Source organism: Sinocyclocheilus grahami, unplaced genomic scaffold (assembly GCF_001515645.1).
Source record: "Sinocyclocheilus grahami isolate Dianchi unplaced genomic scaffold, SAMN03320097.WGS_v1.1 scaffold290.1, whole genome shotgun sequence".
Lineage (NCBI taxonomy): Eukaryota > Metazoa > Chordata > Actinopteri > Cypriniformes > Cyprinidae > Sinocyclocheilus > Sinocyclocheilus grahami.
In genome coordinates, this window is record NW_015505469.1 from 880,178 (window position 1) to 901,036 (window position 20,859).

At 35.9% G+C, this 20,859-nt stretch overlaps 1 protein-coding gene across 1 annotated transcript in view; it reads left to right on the forward strand.

Moving 5' to 3' along the window:
* agps (alkylglycerone phosphate synthase) overlaps positions 1-20,859 on the forward strand; it is a 49,527-nt gene that overhangs the window by 1,175 nt on the left and 27,493 nt on the right. Inside the window, exons 2-8 of the mRNA XM_016292690.1 lie at positions 6,343-6,432; positions 10,048-10,138; positions 10,231-10,351; positions 11,398-11,472; positions 12,549-12,620; positions 13,857-13,936; positions 19,829-19,909. Coding sequence (XP_016148176.1) covers positions 6,343-6,432; positions 10,048-10,138; positions 10,231-10,351; positions 11,398-11,472; positions 12,549-12,620; positions 13,857-13,936; positions 19,829-19,909 — 610 coding nt within the window. The remainder of the gene's footprint in view (positions 1-6,342; positions 6,433-10,047; positions 10,139-10,230; positions 10,352-11,397; positions 11,473-12,548; positions 12,621-13,856; positions 13,937-19,828; positions 19,910-20,859) is intronic.

A 20,859-nucleotide genomic window follows, 5' to 3' on the forward strand; every position in this document is an offset into this window, starting at 1 on the left:
ATGAGAAAAACATACTGTAAATACCTTACAAGGTGGTGATTTTGTATGAATTTGTATAATGTGATTCGTGTGGCAATGTATGATTTTTAGAAAAAAAAGCATGAAGATGACCAGCGTTTGTGCATGGGGCACAAGCAGATCTTCCAAAAACATATTATAGAGACTGGACGAATTCATTCAAATTAGCCACCAGTTGCCATAATGTAAAATAAATACCAATTGCCATGAGAGTGTATTTGTCGCCTTACACAGACACCTAGTGGTGTGGATGTGTAAACATGGTCAAAGAACATAAAGTAAATTGTGGCCACATAAGCAATATTTGCAAAAATGTTTCCCATTGCCATGTAGACGTAGTGACAAAGAAAGCCACTTTCAAACCAAGCAATGTTTCTGCTAGTTAAGGTGGTGAAGTTGAACATGAGTGAAATCTGTATTGGGGACGTTTTTGGCCTTACGTGAGACTCCTGTGTTGGGGAAAGTTACTTTTAGTAATGCATTACAGTGTTACGTTACTCAATAAAAAAGTAACTAATTGCATTACCTGGTTACTTTTTATGGAATGTAATGCATTACATTTACTTTTGCATTACTCTGTCACCTGAGCTGGGCTTGCTTATTTATTAGTAATCAATGGTCCTTCGCAGAGATTGGTCACTATTTCTTTTTAATGTGATTTAGTTTGCAATTACATGTTTGACTATACCTGTTTGACTATACCTATACCGAAATGTTGTAAATATACTTTTTTGCAAAGCTTGGGAGTGTGCAGGATTTGTTTTGTTTTTCAGTAACAAAAAACCCAAAAGTTATATTTTTGGCAACTGTGTAAAGGCCCTTTCACACAAAAAGGGAAATGAATAAGCCTCGGGCTGAAGGAAGTGCCTCTGCACCTCACTCTCAATTCCTCTCAACACGGGGATGGGAGAGGAGTCCGTGAATGGGAAAACAAAGTAACTTGCATTACTTATTTAAAAAAGTAACAGATAGGCCTATTTTCTTGGTAAAATGTAAAAGTAATGAGTTACTTTACTAGTTACTAGGGTTGCAAAGGGGTGAAAATTGTTTTGGTACACTCTAAAAAGTGCTGGGTTGTTTCAACCCAATGTTGGGTCAAATATGGACTAACCCAACTATTGGGTTAAATTTTGGTTACATTTTTAAATTAACTTTTTAACCCAACAGTTGGGTTAGTCCATATTTGACCCAACATTGGGTTGAAACAACCCAGCACTTTTTAGAGTGTACCAAAACAATTTTCACCCCTTTGCAACCCTAGTAACTAGTAAAGTAACTCATTACTTTTACATTTTACCAAGAAAATAGGCCTATCTGTTACTTTTTTAAATAAGTAATGCTGCTGGGTTGTTTCAACCCAATGTTGGGTCAAATATGGACTAACCCAACTATTGGGTTAAATTTTGGTTACATTTTTAAATTAACTTTTTAACCCAACAGTTGGGTTAGTCCATATTTGACCCAACATTGGTTTGAAACAACCCAGCATTTTTTAGAGTGTAAGCTTCTGGAAACTTTCCAAAAATCCCTTGAATATTCCAAAAAATCCTGGAAAGTTTCCAAAATTTCTGGAATGTTTCCGAAATGTAACCCTACTAGTTACTTGAAAAAAGTAATCGGATTACTTAACTTGCATTACTTGTAATGCGTTACCCTCAACACTGCTCCTGACCGTGTGGGTTCCTGTTGAAATCTCTTGATTTTGCCTCAAAAATTTGCAGAGAAATGGCAAATTGACCACATCTTTAAGTTGTTAAAAATGCTTTGAGGTTAGGCCTAAACTGTGCACCTTTAAATAAGTTAAATGGATAGTTCTCCAAAAAAAAATATTGATCCTCGAATGTGTTTTTTTTTATTGCATTTTATTTATATAATAAATTAATGTAAGTCAGTGGCTACCGTCAACTGTTTTATGGTAGAAATATTCTTACCAACATCCTTCAAAATATCAGAATAGCAATTTTGTGTTCAGCAGAAGAAAGCAACTCATGATATAGAGTAGAAAACATAATTTGATGGTAGGAATAGTCTGCCTTGTCTTTTAGTTTACAATGCTTAAAAAATCCATAAAGTATTTTCCTGTGCGATTTATGCTGGACATAGCGTAATATAGCATAAACACTGCTCTTTGCTGTTGAGAAGTCCTCATGAACAGCTGTGCGTTTGATGAGTGCTTTAGGGTTTGACTGTGTCTGTTTCTCAGAAGATTCCTGTCTCTGATCACCCGCTCGCGTGTTTCTGCAATCTGACAGTGTGTGTGTTTTGAGTCGAGTCCCACAGCAGGCGCAGCGCTCCAGAGATCACAGCTGCACTGAAGCCTGGAGGGATCATCGTGCGCGTTAGTTGGCTTGATAAGCAAATCATTGATCAGCAATCATCACATTTATCGTTACTCATGTGTAGAGGTTTGAGAAACGAGAAGAGAAGTGTGCTGTTATTTTTCTGAGTGATTGGCCGTGCCTAAATACCACAAACCAGTTGACGGTTCAAGTTAAGATAATATCCTCACAACCAGAGCTGGGTAGATTACTTACAAATCGTAATCTGTTACTGATTCCAAATTACATGACAAAAATTGTAGTTAGTAACGTAATCCATTACATTACATATTGTAGGTAATATAATCAGAGTACTTTTAGATTACTTTTGAAATATCCCATTTCTCACATTGATAAGGAACATTATAAACTGTTCATTTAAGGTTATTACTTTATCAGCACTGATTAGAGGTAAACTAAGACTTTTTTATACATAGTGTAAGCAGTTTAACATAGCATTATTTCTGTTTATTTTGTTATAGGCAGATTTTGTATATTTTTGAAAGAAGTCTTGTAAAGAATGCTTGTAAAGGTTGCATTTATTTGATGAGAAATACAGTAATATTGTGTAATATTATAAGTTTTAAATTGACAAATTGATCAGTGAAATGTTATGCTTGTTAAAACTTGTCAAGCATAAGAAAACAAACTTCAAAATTTCAAAACTCAAATTGTCACTTTTAAAATCATTTTAAATGACAGTTCAATATTTAAATGAATACAGAAAATGATCCTTTTTTTCAAACCAAAACATTTTCTCATGGCATAATTTCGTTAAACAGTTTTGCACTCAATAAACCCGCCCTCATTAGTTACTGTTGCTTTATCCGACAAGCCATGCCGTGCTCACATTACACACCATTTTCTCACAGTAAAAAATACATAGCAGAGCAAAGAGGAAACTGACAACACGCCGACAGACAAGACCGAGCAGGGGGCCGTTTCAATAAGGAGGTTCAACCAACTCTGGGTTAAAACGTGAACTCTGAGTTGACTTATTCTGTGAGATGGGGAACTCTGAGTTTTCGGTTTCAGAACAGCTGAATTGAGTTAGTTCAATCGACTCGGAGTAGGTTGACTCTGAGTTAAGCGCGTGCACCACGACTATGAAAAGCCATAATCAATGGAGCTCCGATATTACAATTCACCATGGCAACAGCACCTGAGAAAAAGACTTCTGCATACGTCAGAGTCAATACACATTTAATTCGTATCACTGTTATAATATCACAGGTGAAAACTGGCAGAACGGTAGGTTATTGAACTAATAGGCTATTCATTTTCATGGTATCCCACGGGCAACAAAATATTGAATAATAATTTAAGTGCATTTTTCTTATTTTACAAATGATCTGAGGGCAAGAAAAATACGGCAGCGGCTATTTACACTAAGTGGAATTAGCATACTTTCTTAGCGATAGATCCTATTTACAGTAGGCTAAGTGCAAATAGCTCTAGATGCTATTTACACTATAGTGAAAATAGTGATATATTCTATTTACCATGTAAAAGTAAGCAGTTCTTTGCAATAAGTGTAAATAATAATTAGATGCCATTTATACTGGCAGATACATACTATTTGCACCTCAGTATTGCAAGTGCAAATTATTACAATTATAAATACTTTTATCATTATTAAACACTCGTTTGGCACTTCCACTTTTAGAACATTTTCTTAATTGTTATTGAAAATAAATTCTAATGTGATATGTGATGGGGAAAAGTGAGAAGAGCGAGCTCGGCAAAAGCCGGACTCAAACCCGGTCAATCGCGTCACAAGCTAATTCTCCAACGCGTTACTGCCTACACTACCGAAGCCGTTATTCACACACGTCGTATTTAACCTTGTGTGACATTGGAGGGCGGGGCTACTGTAAATCTGCACTTAGTAATAGACACTCCGAATAATCTTGTTTTCCATTTGCATTAAGATTATTTTTATTACCACACTGGCAGATCATTTTACTTAAGTAAAATGCACTTAATTTAGATCCCCGCTGCAAACAAGACCAAATATCTTGTATCATTTTCTTATATAGAAAATCCATCTTGATTTAAGAAATTTTTAGATATTTGTGCTTGAAATAAGAAAAACATACCTGGTAAGAAAAAGCATTTTTGCAGCGTGCATGAATGAATGAAGTATTTAAACATCGCTTGCGCTTTAAAAAGGGAGAGGAGACCGTAAGAAACGCTAAGTTTACTGAAGAAAACTTGCTCCTGACTAGGTTAGGTTCACAGAGTAAGTTACCTCTCTTTCAGAAACGGACTCGACTTACGCTGCTTTCTCGGGTTTGACATGCCTCCCATTCTGAAACGAAAACCCAGAGTTTCCCTCATTTCAGGGTTAACATACTCAGAGTTTTCACTTTACCTCCTTTCTGAAACGGGCCCCAGGTTACTTTATGTATGAAACAAACTCGGCTCTCAAATTTTGAAAAAAAAACAAAAAACAAAATTCTAACAATAAATACCGTTTTGTGGCTCTGTAAGTGTTGACAAATTGCTGTAACGCCTCAGTTCAAGCGGCACGTGAACTGATCGTCTACTTAAAGCAGAAATAAACATGAATGAACATCAGAACGCATTTTATTTCAACTGTGGAAGTTAATCTACTCTCCTGTCTGATATGCTTGCCGGACAAGATGGCGTTATGATTGGTCAGATTGCAAGCTCTTTGTGAAGGGTCAACAGCTTATTGTTTTTAGTAGTAGTATTATTATTGTTGCTGTTTTGTTGTTATTATTTAGAAATGTTGTAAAAGAAGTTCTGTCTATACAGAATCAGATTCTTTTGCAAAAAGTACATCACATAATATAATATTATATTTATTTATTTATTTACATTGTTCACTACCTCATGGTGGTGTGTGCTAGATGAGCAAAGCTGCTAAAAAATGTGACGCATCAAGAAAGATCACATATTTTCTTTGGTTTTTGACCTGTTGGGTCAAAAGTTTTTCTGCAGCTTGTGTGAAGATGTATATAATCAGCTTGATCTCATGAGAAAATATATAAAAATAAATAGAAATATGTATAAAAAAAATAAATATTTAGTATGAATTCGTACAATGTGATCCATATTGGAAATGTAAAATTTGTTTTTCTTTCTTTCTTTTTTTTTTAAAGCATGAAGGTCCCATAACTACAACCTTTAAACAGAATACATTTAAACTTGAAAAACACTTAATAGCAGGTTTTTGTATTGTGAAGTTTTGAGCACTTTCATGCAGTGCCTCAAACAGATCAAGATAGCAGGTCATTTGCTGTAACTGCTGTTGACTCTTTCAAAACCTCTCTTATCTGAAGGTCTGTCCGTCTTGTCTCAGCAGAAGTGAATGGTGTGACCTTCAGGACTTCCATAGTAACTCATGAGTGCCTGTTATCATATGTGACCCTGGAGCACAAAAGCAGTCTTAAGTCGCTGGGGTATATTTGTAGCAATAGCCAACAATACACTGTATGGGTCAAAAAAAAATTATCGATTTTTCTTTTATGCCAAAAATCATTAGGATATTAAGTAAAGATCATGTTCCATGAAGATATTTTGTAAATTTCCTACTGTAAATATATCAAAACTTAATTTTTGATTAGTAATATGCACTGCCAAGGACTTCATTTGGACAACTTTAAAGGCGATTTTCTCAATATTTAGATTTTTTTACTCCATCAGATTCCAGATTTTCAAATAGTTGTATCTCGGCCAAATATTGTCCCATCCTAACAAACCATATATCAATGGAAAGCTTCTTTATTCAGCTTTCAGATGATATATAAGTCTCAATTTCCAAAAATTGACCCTTAGGACTGGTTTTGTGGTCCAGGGTCACAAATAGACCTTTTAATATAAGGACTGAAGCGGTTTATATCTGCAGGTCACTATAATGGCCACTAAAATGGAATATTATATTTGTAGACGTAAAGATGAAGGTTGTATATCATTGAATCGTCTTTGCTATTGGCTGTTGTAAAATGGCATGTAAACTCAAGCGCTCTCTCTCTCTCAGACAGGAGATCATGAAGTGGAATGGCTGGGGTTACAGTGACTCGAGGTTCCTCTTCAATAAAAAGGGTCAAGCAGAGTTCACAGGGAAACGGTGAGTATGAGGCACCAAACAAACACCAGTTAGACTCAGAATAGATTATAGACTCCGATATTTTTACTGCACTGATTCAAGGGGAAATCTGTGGATTTCAACATGATATACAGTAAATGTGTTAATCAATCAGAGCTGACAGCACTACAATCTTAAAGTAATAGTTCACCAAAAAATGAAAATTCTGTCCTTTTTTTTTTTTACTCTGTACTCTTACATTCTTCTGTAGAATAATACAAGAAAAAACATTGTGTCCTTAAAATTATACATTTTCTCAGTTTAAACATTTGATATGTCATCTATTGCAAACTTCCACATCATTGCATTCCGTTTTTATTCACAATTTGTACAGTGTCCCAACTTTTTTGGAATCGGGTTTGTGTGCGTGTATGTGTGTATATATATAATAATTATTATTACAATTAATATATTATTGTTGCTTTTGTTAAAATAATCAAAAGATGGTCACAAGATGAATATTCAGATTTTTTCCCCAATAGTCCGTTTTGTTCAAACAATTATGAACATTTTTGTATTTAGAAACAGAAGAACTTTGCCTGTTGAATATTAAAAACAAACGAACAAACAAAAAATCTGGATCTCCATGTCTGCCGTGCAAATCAACTGTTCCTGCTCATTCCCAGACTGGATCTCTTCTCTCCACTTTCCCTAATTGCAGATTCAGTTATTATATCTGTCAGCATTAATATTGTTATACTTAGATTTTTTGGGGGGGATCAAACTGTAACACGGTGTGTCCCAACCAGACATGACGCGATAAAAAGTATCTTTTCTATGTAGTTTTTGTCGTAACCTCCCGCGACAGTGACAATAACAGACACGGAAATCTATTTTAGAAATGGTTTTTATTTTCTGTGACGTCGCTGCAGGAACAACATACAAAATATCTCAGATAATGATTATGTGCTTTATTCAATGTTAAAAGTGTCTAATGCGAGTTTGAATATTATTTTGCGTGTTCTTTATAACCATAGTGAAAGCAACAATAGATATTTTACCTCAGATCTTGAAAATAAATTAGGCTAAAGCAAACTTGCGTTAAAACTGTGAACTCACTGCGAACCAACATCCATAACACAGATGGAATCACTCACTCACTCAAACCTGTTCAGTCCATTCACATTTGAAGCATCTATTTTCAGCGTCCACTTTTCTTTACTTCACACTTGCCATGTTTTGCTGTCACATCATATCTACACTGGATGCGACAAAGCATTGCAAATCATTTGAACTTTGTGTCAGTATGTTATAAATAGAATGAGTCAGCAGTTTTCTGTCGGGGATTTGTCGTGTCCCGCCGCGCCGCATCCAGTGTAGACAGCATCACTGATTATAACGAGTTCTATTTTATTGCGCCGCTCGCGTCCGGTGTAGACACGATGTAAGTTAATGTCGCTTTCTGATGCTGCGTTTGAATCCGCGGGCCGCCTATTGAGGAACCCTGCTATATAGTGAAAGTCGTTGTTTTGGACCCCACTGGCTTTTATTTGTATGGACAACAGCATTCTTTTAAATATTATTTCCGCTTATCCTGGACAAAGATGGAAAGAAGATATTACAAATTTGTCAGGATAAGATGGCAGAAAAGTGTTCAAAATATTGAACAAGTGTATAAGATGTACCTTTTTTGCCTTATAGAGCTTGTAAATGGTTATATATTTATGACCATTTACATATTATACAACCATTAACCATATATTATACATTTATAGTCAAGCTAATTTTTAAAGATTTTGTTAATTAAGTTTAACAATAATTTCTACAGTTCATTTTGTATGAAGTACACTGTATTTGTACATTTGTCTACACTGGCACTCAAAAGTTTGGGATCAGTAAGATTTTTAAAGAAGTTTCTTCTGCTCATCAAGGCTGTATCTATCTGATCAAAAGTACAGAAAAAAACTGTAAATTTGTGAAATATAAATGCAATTTAAAATAACTGATTTCTGTTTTAATATACTTAAAAATATCATTTATTCCTGTGACGCAAAGCTGTATTAATCCAGTCTTCAGTGTCACATGATCCTCCAGAAATCATTGTAATATGCTGATTTATTATCAATGTTGGAAACCGTTGTGCTGCTTAATATTTTTTGGGACCTGTGATACTTGTGTCAGGATTCTTTGATAAATAAACAGTTTTTATTCAAAATATAAATTGTGTTACAATATACACTACTAATCAAAAGTAAAAATTTTTTCCTAAAGAAATTCTGCAGTTCGGTCGAAACATACAGTACTCTTCTCAAGTGCATGAATGTAAATGCTTCTAGCTATGCAAGGACAATTTTGGGCATTGTAGTGTTTTGAAACGTGTCATTGTGCTTTCTAAACATCTGCATAGAGGACACTAGCATAAACAGCCTCTCACACAGAGCGTGGCACTCATAAAACTGGCCCGGATGAAGAAGTTTCCCTAAGCACAGTCTCAAGGACCTACAGACACACGCAGTCACACAATGTGTCCTTTTCTGTGTAGTCATACAGACACAGTGGCGCTGCTTAATCTAACACATGCCCAGATGATATGCTGTTGCTTCAGTATTTCATCATAACACATACAAGGCATGTCATAATACAGTATATATATGTGTGTGTGTGTGTGTGTGTGTGTGTGTGTGTGTGTGTAAATAGAAATATGTGACCCTGGAGCACAAAAGCAGTCTTAAGTCGCTGGGGTATATTTGTAGCAATAGCCAACAATACATTGTATGGGTCAAATTTATAGATTTTTTTTCTTTTATGCCAAAAATCATTAGGATATTAAGTAAAGATCATGTTCCATGAAGATATTTTGTTAATTTCCTACCGTAAATATATCAAAACTTAATTTTTGATTAGTTTAAAACCACTTTAAAGGCTATTTTCTCAATATTTAGATTTTTTTGCACCCTCAGATTCCAGATTAAAAAAAAAAGTTGTACCAAATATTGTCCAATCCTAACAAACCATACATCAATGGAAAGCTTATTTATCCAGCTTTCAGATGATGTATAAGTCTCAATTTCGAAAAATTGACCCTTAGGACTGGTTTTGTGGTCCAGGGTCACATATATATATTAAGATTTGGTAGGAACTGCCAGCTCCTCTGTGTGGAGGACTAGAGGTGCACGTGATGTAGTTTTTCGTGGTTCAGTGTGGTGTGCTCATGCCATCTAGTGTCTGGAATCTGCACTGCTGCATCTCAACACCAGGGGCCAGCTGCATAAACATCTTAAGACTGTGTCTGAAGAACTAGCAGTTGCCAAGGGGTAATCAGTCTTACTTCTCCAATACAAAGAAGACCAATCTGCCTTTTCATAAAAGTTCTGACCAGTCTTGAGGAAAGCTATCTTTTTAAGACTTGTCTAAACCGTTTATGCAACCGGCCCCTGGCAGGACTCATCTGACAGTATTGGGTCAGAGAGTGAGAGTCGTTCATTAGAAAGATTTAATCGATTAAATGAGTCATTAATTGTATACAATTGAGTTGAATTAAGAACCAAACAACTACATGTTTTACAGGAAGCTTTACATGGCAATGCAAATGTAGTTTGCTGTGTTGACTGTAATGAAACCGCTTGACTGGATGGGTGTGTGTTTCGGTGGTTTCAGGTATCGGTTGAGTGGGCTGATTTTGCCAAGTCTGAAGGACTGGTTTGAGGGCACGTTTGGAGCCAATTTACAGCACAGATCTCCTGCGACAGTAAGTCAAGTGTGATATATCGGACCTGCTGTATATCAGACTCTTGTGTTGTGTGTGTGTGTAATATGGTGTGTGTGTGTGTCTTCCTCCAGCCCAGTCTGAATTTAAGTGCAGTTGCTCCTCCTAACCTGAACCAGCCCTTCGTCGAGGATCTGAAAGCTGCGGGTCTGACCGTGTCACATGACCCAGAGGACCGGGTTTTCCGAGCTCATGGTACAGAACTGACATCTTTGTGTTTGGCAGAAAGTTTTCGAAAAAAAATGTTGGTTTCATTTATTCATGTTTTACTTCATATTTCAGCTGTGGGAAATTTGTTTCATAAAGAAATGCAACCTTATTTTAATAATTTTTCCATTGAATATGACAATGCAAAAATTATTATGGTCCTATGGGTTTTCTTTTTTGCAGGTTATGTTTTTATTTTCTTTTGATTAAGTTGTTAAATATATATATATATATATATTTTTTATTACAGAGTTTACTTTTAAAAGAGAGTTTGCTAAAAAAAAATCTATTTTTATTTTAAATTTTGATTTGGTCAGAACACTTTACTCTTTAGTTTATATATGAAAAGAAGGCATTTAATTTATTATTCCTCATACACTACAGTTCAAAAGTTTGGGGTCAGTAAGATTGTTTTTTTTATGTTTTTGAAAGAAGTCTATATTCACCAAGGCTACTTTTATTTATCAAAAATACAGTGACACACAAATAAAATTGCAATATAAAATAACAGTTTTCTATTTTAATGTATTTTGAAATGTCATCTATTATCAGTGACGCAAAGCTGAGTTTTCAGCATGACTACTTTGATTTCTAATTATTATCACTGTTGAAACCCATTGCGCTGCTTCATATTTTTGTGGAAACCATGTTTTTTTTTTTTTTATAGGATTCTTTGATAAATAGAAAGTTCAAAGGAACAGAAGTTATTTGAAACCGAAATGATGAAATGTCTTTACTGTCACTTTTGATCAAGTTAATTAATCCTAAAAGTAATAATTTCTTAAAAAAATAAATCATACTCGCCCAAAACGAATAAATGGTGACATGTTTATTAAGAGGTTACAGTATTACTCGAAACCGTATTGGGTACCTCAAGTAAATAAATGGGACCATAGGTGTTCATATTACAAAAAAGATCGGGAACTCCCTTTTTTTCCGTTTATTTGGGTGCTATTTATTGTCTAGTACTTTACTAGTATGAACGAGCTGGATTTGGATGTCTTTCTGAAAGCTTTTTTTCTTGTCGTCCTCAGGTCACTGCCTGCATGAGGTCTTTGCCCTGCGCGAGGGGAGGATAGGACGGGTGCCCGACACGGTGGTTTGGCCGAGTGAGTGACTGCAAAGGGTTAAGCATCAGTGGCTGAGTGCTGATTCATATTCACGAGGAACCGCTTTAATTAGAGGGAACGAGGGCGTTTGCCGTCCAGTGATACTCTAGCTGCTCTCTGATTGGTGGAGTCCTGACGGCACCCATTTCACTCTCTCTGATTGATGGCTGAGCTTTGATTAGAAGAGTACCCAAGCGGCCAGCAAAGCATCTGGCTCCCCGTTATACGCCTCCTTTACTTCAGCGGTTCTCCAATCATACAGGATTCATCCTCAGTAGATTATCCTGTAACTATCACAGTCGCCCATCGCACACACGAGAAATGCTTGTTTTTTTAGGATCTCAGTGAAATGTGAATTTGAAATTGATTTGAAATCATGTTCCAGTTGACATTATTTCCAACTGAATACTCTCTTTCACGAAGAAATGTGACGGTTTGTAAACAATAAGGTACAGTTTTGAGCTTAGATTCACTGTTACTGTGTGTTATTGTGTGGGATGTTTAGTGGGCAGTCAGATGTGCTCCACTGGGTCAGTGCTAGATATTGATCCACTTATCTGGAGGTAAACGGGATTGAGGCGGGGTTTTTTTCCCCTTACAGAACAAAAATGTTCTGGAGTTTTACAGAACTGTTCAAAAGTTTGGAACAGTAAACACATTATAATGTTCCAAAAGATTTCTGCTTCTTTTGAACTTTCTACTCACTAAAGAATCCTGAAAAAATGTATCACGGTGTCTGCAAAAATATGAAGCCGCTCAACTGTTTTTCGACACTGATAATAATAAGAAATGTTTGAGATGCAATCAGCATATTAAACTGATCACTGGAACAAATTACAGTTTAAAATAGAAAACAGTTATTTTAAATTACAATAATATTTCACAATATTACTGTTTTTACTTCTTTTATTTCTAAATAAAAATAAATGCAGTCTTGGTGAGCATAAGAGACCTTTCAAAAGCATTAAAAAAGTCTTGAACAGTATTCTAGGCGTAAGAGATGTTTTGTTAATAGTGATATGAAAGTGGTTTGAATAAGTTGAGTGGATTATAATGGTCTTTTCGTTTGTGTTCAGGCTGTCACAGTGATGTGGAGAAGATTGTGGAGCTGGCCTGCGAACACAACGTCTGCTTGATACCATATGGAGGCGAGTACCTGCATAAATAAAACGCATCTAATGCTGATGATCGGAATTATTGTTTATTTATAAAACAAGATGAAAAACTGCCACTTTAGCTGTTGCATGTCATTTGACTGTTATAGCTTTAGTTTATGCTTCTTTGCACATTCCTGCTGTTTTAATTCACTTTCCCCTAATTCTGAACACACTCCAAATAAAAATAACACCAATTAAATGACAAAAAGATTACATTTACACACAAAAAAATAAGCTGCACAACTGTTTTCAGAGTTGATGATAATCAATTTCTTGAGCAAAGGATAATATCAGAATGATTTCTGGAAGATCATGTGACACTGAAGACTGGAAATACAGCTTTGATCACAAGAATACAGTTTCAAAATATATTCGGATAGAAAATTGTTATTTTACATTTTAACAATGTCTACTGTTTTGTTGAGCAAACACATGCAGTCTTGGAGAGATCTTACCAATAAAAAATAAAATCTTACCAATCAAGCATTGTGATGTTACACAGTCATGCCAATAAAGCTCATTTGAATTGAGTTAAATTGAATTGTATTTGATCTAGTGCTGTCAAACAATTAATCACATCCAAAATTAAAGTTTTTGTTTACATAATATATGTGTGTGTACTGTGTATGTTTATTATGTATATATAAATACACACACATATGGCATATATTTTGAAAATATTTACATGTATATATTTATATAATTTATATTATATATAAATAAATTTAATACACAAATATTACATATTTTTCTTAAAAGATTTTTTTGCACCCTCAGATTCCAGATTTTCAAATAGTTGTATTTCGACCAAATATTGTCCTATCCTAACAAACCTTACATCAATGGAAAGCTTATTTATTCAGCTTTCAGATGATGTATAAATCTCAACTTCGAGAAATTGACCCTTATGATTGGTTTTGTAGTCCAGGGTCACAAATATTATGTAAACAACAACTTTTATTTTGGATGCGATCAATCGTTTGACAGCACAAATTTTATCTAATAATTTTTAATTAAGTATTCAGAACATGAACCTAAATAGTAAATACTTTAAATGTATCTTTTTATTACATTGTGTTGCCAGAGCTGTTTTTCAGATCCTGTAAGTTTGGATAATGTGTGCTTTCTTACAATATTAACCCCCCCCACACTCTCTCTCTCTCTCTCTCTCTGTCTCTCTGTCTCTCGGTCTCTCTCTCTCTGTCTCTCGGTCTCTCCATTGATCAGGTGGGACGAGCGTGTCCAGTGCTCTAGAGTGCCCTCGTGAGGAGTCTCGCTCCATTGTCTCTTTGGACACATCTCAGATGGTGAGTGTTTACATACATGCAGGCAGTACCTCCGTATACGCAGAGTACGCAGGGCGCCGAGAAAAGAAAAAGAAAAAAAGATGAAGCCCGTGCGTCACTTTCAGATGGCCTACGTTCATAATCCTGTGAAACTTTTTTTAGCTGTTGACGTTATTAACGTGTTTTAATGTCGGTAATAATTTAACCACCAACAACGCTTCTAATAATCTCCATGTTTCCATGTTACCTTACGAAAATTAGCCATGGTTTTACTACGAATAATACCAAAAATCATAGTTCTTGTAGCTATGGATGATAACCACAAATTAACCATGGTTTTGTTAGTCTACTTCAAATAATAGTTTACAAAGAAGTATTAAGATAATATTTTTTGTGGTTATAAAATCAGACCTAAGCCAACAACACCCTTTAAAATGACTTAAAATGCATTATATAAAACAATGAGGCAATAATGATTGGTTAATTAATAATTATATGGTTTCATTGAATAACACTGTTAAAATACATAATGTAATACAAAATAAACAATGTATGTACTTTACATATGATTACAAATGCCTGCAAAGATTGTTTAATATTTGCCAAGCATTTAGGCTGATTCAAATATCCACTTGATCTTTCATTTTTGGCCACATTTTTGCGATAGAAATGCTACCGCCTCTATAATTTCTTCAACAAAAACACGTGGACATCACAACCCTTACAAAAATGAAGCGTGGTTTTATCATAGTAAAACTGCTTGGTTTTCTTTTACGTGATTTTGAATGCTTGGGACTATAAAATCAATCAGACAACTGTATTAATAAAATCATAGCCTGTCTAGAGTTACAGTGCCTTGCAAAAATATTAATTTTATTCGTCATTTTTTTCACATTTTGTTAAGTTGCTGCCTTATGCTAAACTGCTTTAAATTACTTTTTCTCCACATCAATCTACACTCCATACACCATCACGGTAAAGCAAAAAACTGGTTTTAACATCTTTGCAAATTTATTAAAAATAAAAAACTTAAATGATTCCATTGCATAAGTATTCATACCTATCCCAGATACCTATATCTGGGACAGTTGAAATTTAGCTCAGGAGCATTCATATTGCTTGTAGATGTCACTACACTTCGAGTGAAGTTAACCTGTAGCATATTCAATTGAATGGGTATAATTTGGAAAGGCACACACATCTTAATAAAAGGTCTAACAGCTGATAATGCATATCAGAGCAAAAACCAAGCCCTGAGGTCAAAAGAACTGCCTGTAGAGCTCAGAGACAGGTTTGTGTCAAGCCACACATCTGGGGAAGAGTTCAGAAAAAAGTCTGCTTTATTGAAGGGTCACAGAAGCATGTAGTCTCTGTTACCCTTATTGGAAAAAGTTTGAAACAACCAGGACTCTTCCTAGAGCTGGCCTCCTGGCCAAACTGAGCAATTGATGGAGAAGGGCTCTCTCTCTCTCTCTCTCTCTGTCTCTCTGTCTCTCGGTCTCTCTCTCTCTGTCTCTCGGTCTCTCCATTGATCAGGTGGGACGAGCGTGTCCAGTGCTCTAGAGTGCCCTCGTGAGGAGTCTCGCTCCATTGTCTCTTTGGACACATCTCAGATGGTGAGTGTTTACATACATGCAGGCAGTACCTCCGTATACGCGGAGTACGCAGGGCGCCGAGAAAAGAAAAAGAAAAAAAGATGAAGCCCGTGCGTCACTTTCAGATGGCCTACGTTCATAATCCTGTGAAACTTTTTTTAGCTGTTGACGTTATTAACGTGTTTTAATGTCGGTAATAATTTAACCACCAACAACGCTTCTAATAATCTCCATGTTTCCATGTTACCTTACGAAAATTAGCCATGGTTTTACTACGAATAATACCAAAAATCATAGTTCTTGTAGCTATGGATGATAACCACAAATTAACCATGGTTTTGTTAGTCTACTTCAAATAATAGTTTACAAAGAAGTATTAAGATAATATTTTTTGTGGTTATAAAATCAGACCTAAGCCAACAACACCCTTTAAAATGACTTAAAATGCATTATATAAAACAATGAGGCAATAATGATTGGTTAATTAATAATTATATGGTTTCATTGAATAACACTGTTAAAATACATAATGTAATACAAAATAAACAATGTATGTACTTTACATATGATTACAAATGCCTGCAAAGATTGTTTAATATTTGCCAAGCATTTAGGCTGATTCAAATATCCACTTGATCTTTCATTTTTGGCCACATTTTTGCGATAGAAATGCTACCGCCTCTATAATTTCTTCAACAAAAACACGTGGACATCACAACCCTTACAAAAATGAAGCGTGGTTTTATCATAGTAAAACTGCTTGGTTTTCTTTTACGTGATTTTGAATGCTTGGGACTATAAAATCAATCAGACAACTGTATTAATAAAATCATAGCCTGTCTAGAGTTACAGTGCCTTGCAAAAATATTAATTTTATTCGTCATTTTTTTTCACATTTTGTTAAGTTGCTGCCTTATGCTAAACTGCTTTAAATTACTTTTTCTCCACATCAATCTACACTCCATACACCATCACGGTAAAGCAAAAAACAGGTTTTAACATCTTTGCAAATTTATTAAAAATAAAAAACTTAAATGATTCCATTGCATAAGTATTCATACCCTTATCTGGGACTGTTGAAATTTAGCTCAGGAGCATTCATATTGCTTGTAGATGTCACTACACTTCGAGTGAAGTTAACCTGTAGCATATTCAATTGAATGGGTATAATTTGGGAAGGCACACACATCTTAATAAAAGGTCTAACAGCTGATAATGCATATCAGAGCAAAAACCAAGCCCTGAGGTCAAAAGAACTGCCCGTAGAGCTCAGAGACAGGTTTGTGTCAAGCCACACGTCTGGGGAAGAGTTCAGAAAAAAGTCTGCTTCATTGAAGGGTCACAGAAGCATGTAGTCTCTGTTACCCTTATTGGAAAAAGTTTGAAACAACCAGGACTCTTCCTAGAGCTGGCCTCCTGGCCAAACTGAGCAATTGATGGAGAAGGGCTTTGGTTATAGTGGTGAACAAGAACCTGATGGTCACTCTAGTTGAGCTCCATGATCATATATGCAGATGGGAGAAATCTAGAGAAGGACAAACATCACTGCAACACTCCACCGATCTGGGCTTTATGTCGGAGTGGCCAGACTCAATCTTCTCCTCAGTGAAGACACATGAAAACACACTTGGATTTTGCATAAAAACACCTCTCAGACTCTGAGAAACAAGAGTCACTGGTCTGATGAACCTCAATTCCAAGCATCATGTTTGAAGGAAATCAGGCACTGCTCATCACCTGAAGAGTACCACCCCAAAAGTAAAGTGTGGCAGTAGCAGCCTCATGCTGAGGGGCTGTTTTTCAGCGGCAGGGACTGAGGGACTCATCAGAGTAGAAGATAAGCTCAGTGCAGCAAAATATAGAGACAGCTTTAATGAAAACCCAGTCCAGAACATTCAGAACCTCAGACTGAGCAGAAGGTTCACCTTCCAACAGGACAATGACCCTAAGCACACAGCAAGAGTGGCTTATAGACAACTGTGTGAATGTCCTTGAGTGGCCCAGCCACAGCCTGAGCTTGAAGCAAACCAAATAACCAAATAATTCTGGAGAAACTTAAAAATGTGCATTTTCTCCCATCCAACCTTACAGAGCTTGAGAGGTGAAGAGGTGAGGAGAAGAATGACAGATAATTGTCAAATGATGATGATCAAAGCTTGTCGCATCAAACAAAAAAGACTTGAGACTGTAAAGGTGCTTCAGCAAAATATTGTTAAGGGTATGAATACTTATGCAATGTACTTATTTCAGTTTATATATATATATATATATTTACGAAGTTGACAATTCTGTTTTTGCTTTGTCAGTATGGTGTATGGAGTGTAGATTGATGTGGGAAAAAAGTAATTTAAAGCAGTTTAACATAAGGCAGCAACATAAAATGTGAAAAAAATGAATACTTTCGCAAGGCACTGCACAATTGTAATTTATAAATAATACAATTAAATTACAATTTATTTATTTACTTTATATTTTATTAAAGTTCTGTTTTGACCCCTGTAGTTTTTTTTTTTTTACATTCATAATATTTGGGGGAGGGGGCACAATAATACAATTCTGCTTAGGGCACCCATTTGGCCAGCAGCGGCCCTGCATGCAGGTGTGACATACTGACACTCATTTAGCACCCGTGTGTGTGTATTTATGTTGCATATATTAAATGGCCATGCCTACAGAGCTTTCTGTATACTGTACCTTTCTGTACTTCTCTTCTTTACTTTACCCTCTCCTGCACTTTCTCTCTCGTTTTCCCCTCTCCACATACTTCATCTGCTGCTCTGACCTTGGCTGGCCTCTTTTAGGGCTCGCGGGGCCACGCACATGAAAGGCAGCGAGTCATAAGCGCGATTGTTTTATGAGCGCAGTGGCGTGATTGATAGCCGAGGGGCGTAGCCACCTGTGGAGACGAGGTGGGTTCCTGAAGTGCATTTAACCCCTGTGGAAACAAGGGGACAAAATCCAGCTGATTCTCAGAAAGTCAGAGTTATTACAGATCAGACGAGACTGAAAGCAGTGGTTTGTGTTGCTGTGGTTCTCTCTTTCACACACACACACACACACACGTACACTCTCACACACACACACACGTACACTCTCTCACACACACACACACACACACACACATACACACACTCTCTCACACACACACACACGTACACTCACACACACTCACACACGCACACACACAGTGACCTCTCTCTGTCCTGACTCGCTAAGCTGAGATATGTGGGCTGAGTTTAGCGGCAGTGAATCAGTTTGACATGTGGTTTGAGGGAGACCTGCGAACACGCTCACAATGTCAACACTACTGCACTTTAACCAAAATCTCTCTCCCTCTCTCGTTCTAGTCTATTCCAGTCATTATAATTAGCCTTTATACCTACTGTATTGTAGGATTTGTTCCAGTGTATCTCACATTTTACTGTGTTTGTGTGTTTTTGGCCACACACTGTTTTTTTTTTTTTTCATTTTGTATATTTGTTTTGTCTTTGATAGAAAATAACATTTTACAAAATCAGAGTTTAAGCTGTATTTATATAGTTTGAACGCTAGGGATAATTATCCCAAAAATTAAAATTCTGTATGCACATACACAATGTTGCTTTTGTTGTTGTTGTTTTTTTTTGTAGTCCAGTATTCACCTTAAGGATGTCTTTATTATGAGGTTGATTTAGAGTCATGTTAAATCAGATTTACTTCTTGGGGGATTTTCACGTAAGGTATGTTCTCATGATGAAACGCAGGGCTCTCAGAACATCTTTAAAAGTTGTTGTATTCTTCTTGACCCTTCGTGTTTTTGATTTCTGACTTGCATTTGTTTTAAAATGCAACACTCGTATGATGAATTGAGAGTCGAAGACTTTTTTGTTTTGAAAGAAATTAATACTTTTATTTAGTAGTGAGTTTAGAAATTGATCACTAGTTCTTTTGAGCTTTATATTCATCAAAGACTTTCAACATTGATAATAATAAGAAATTATTCTAGATCAGTAATGATGCTGAAACTTCAGCCAAAAAGGACATTTTTGTCATCATTTACTCACCCTCACGTTGTTCCAAACCTATGTGACTTAATTTCTTCTGCTGAACACAAAAGAAGATATTTTGAGTGAAGGTCAGTGGTAAACAGACTTTCTTTAAAATATCTGATTTGGATTTTCATTGTTGGGTGCACCGTCCCATTTAGACGTCCATGCTCTGTTATATATTTTATTGCCCCCCCTGTTTGTGGAAAATGCACTCCTCTTGAATTGAATGTTAAAACTAGAGGATTCCCTGAGTGATCTTTCATATTCAGTTATTTGTTCCTTTTGTTTAGAGCCGGATATTGTGGATTGACGAGAAGAATCTAACAGCTCATGTGGAGGCTGGGATCATCGGACAGGATCTGGAGAGACAGGTCAGTCATCCACACACTGGTTTTACAACCACACTACCATAACCATTTCATTTAAATTAAAAGCATTCGGTTTTAATTTATATATGACCCTGGACCACAAAACCAGTCATAAGGGTCAATTTTTTTAAATTGAGATGTATACATCATCTGAAAGCAGAATAACTAAGCTTTCCATTGATGTATGGTTTGTTATGATAGGACAGTATTTGACCGAGATACGACTATTTGAAAATCTGGAATCTGAGGGTACAAAAATATCAAAATATTGAGAAACTCACCTTTAAAGTTGTCCAAATGAAGTTCTTAGCAGTGCATATTACTAATCAAAAATTAAGTTTTGATATATTTACAGTACGAAATTTACAAAATATCTTCATGGAACGTGATCTTTACTTAATATCCTAATGATTTTTGCCATAAAAGAAAAATCAATAATTTTGACCCATACAATGTATTTTTGGCTATTGCTACAAATATACCCCAGCGACTTAACACTGCTTTTGTGCTCCAGGGTCACATATATAAATATATATTGTGTTTGTTTTTTTATTATAAAACCCATATATATATATACATATATGACCACGGCCTGCAGTCCCCACGAGGGAAAAAAATGATTTAAAAATAGTAAATTATGTTTATCTGAAAGTGTAACAATGCAAACAGGTTTTCTGTAAGGGGTAGGTTTAGGGTTAGGGGATAAAAAATATGGTTTGGTCAGTATAAAAGTAATGGAAGTCTAAGGAAAGTCCCCACAATTCACAAAAACAAACGTGTGTGTGTGCCAGCATTTATTTTAATGCTGAAGGGTAAAAAAAAGGCCATTTGCTTGTGCCATCCTGTCTGTCCACCAAAACACACGGAGCAGATGGTCCCATCAAACTCATGTCGAAATATGGCACTGGTGCCGATGGTCTGGTGTGGTATTTGTGTGTGTGTGTGTGTGTGTG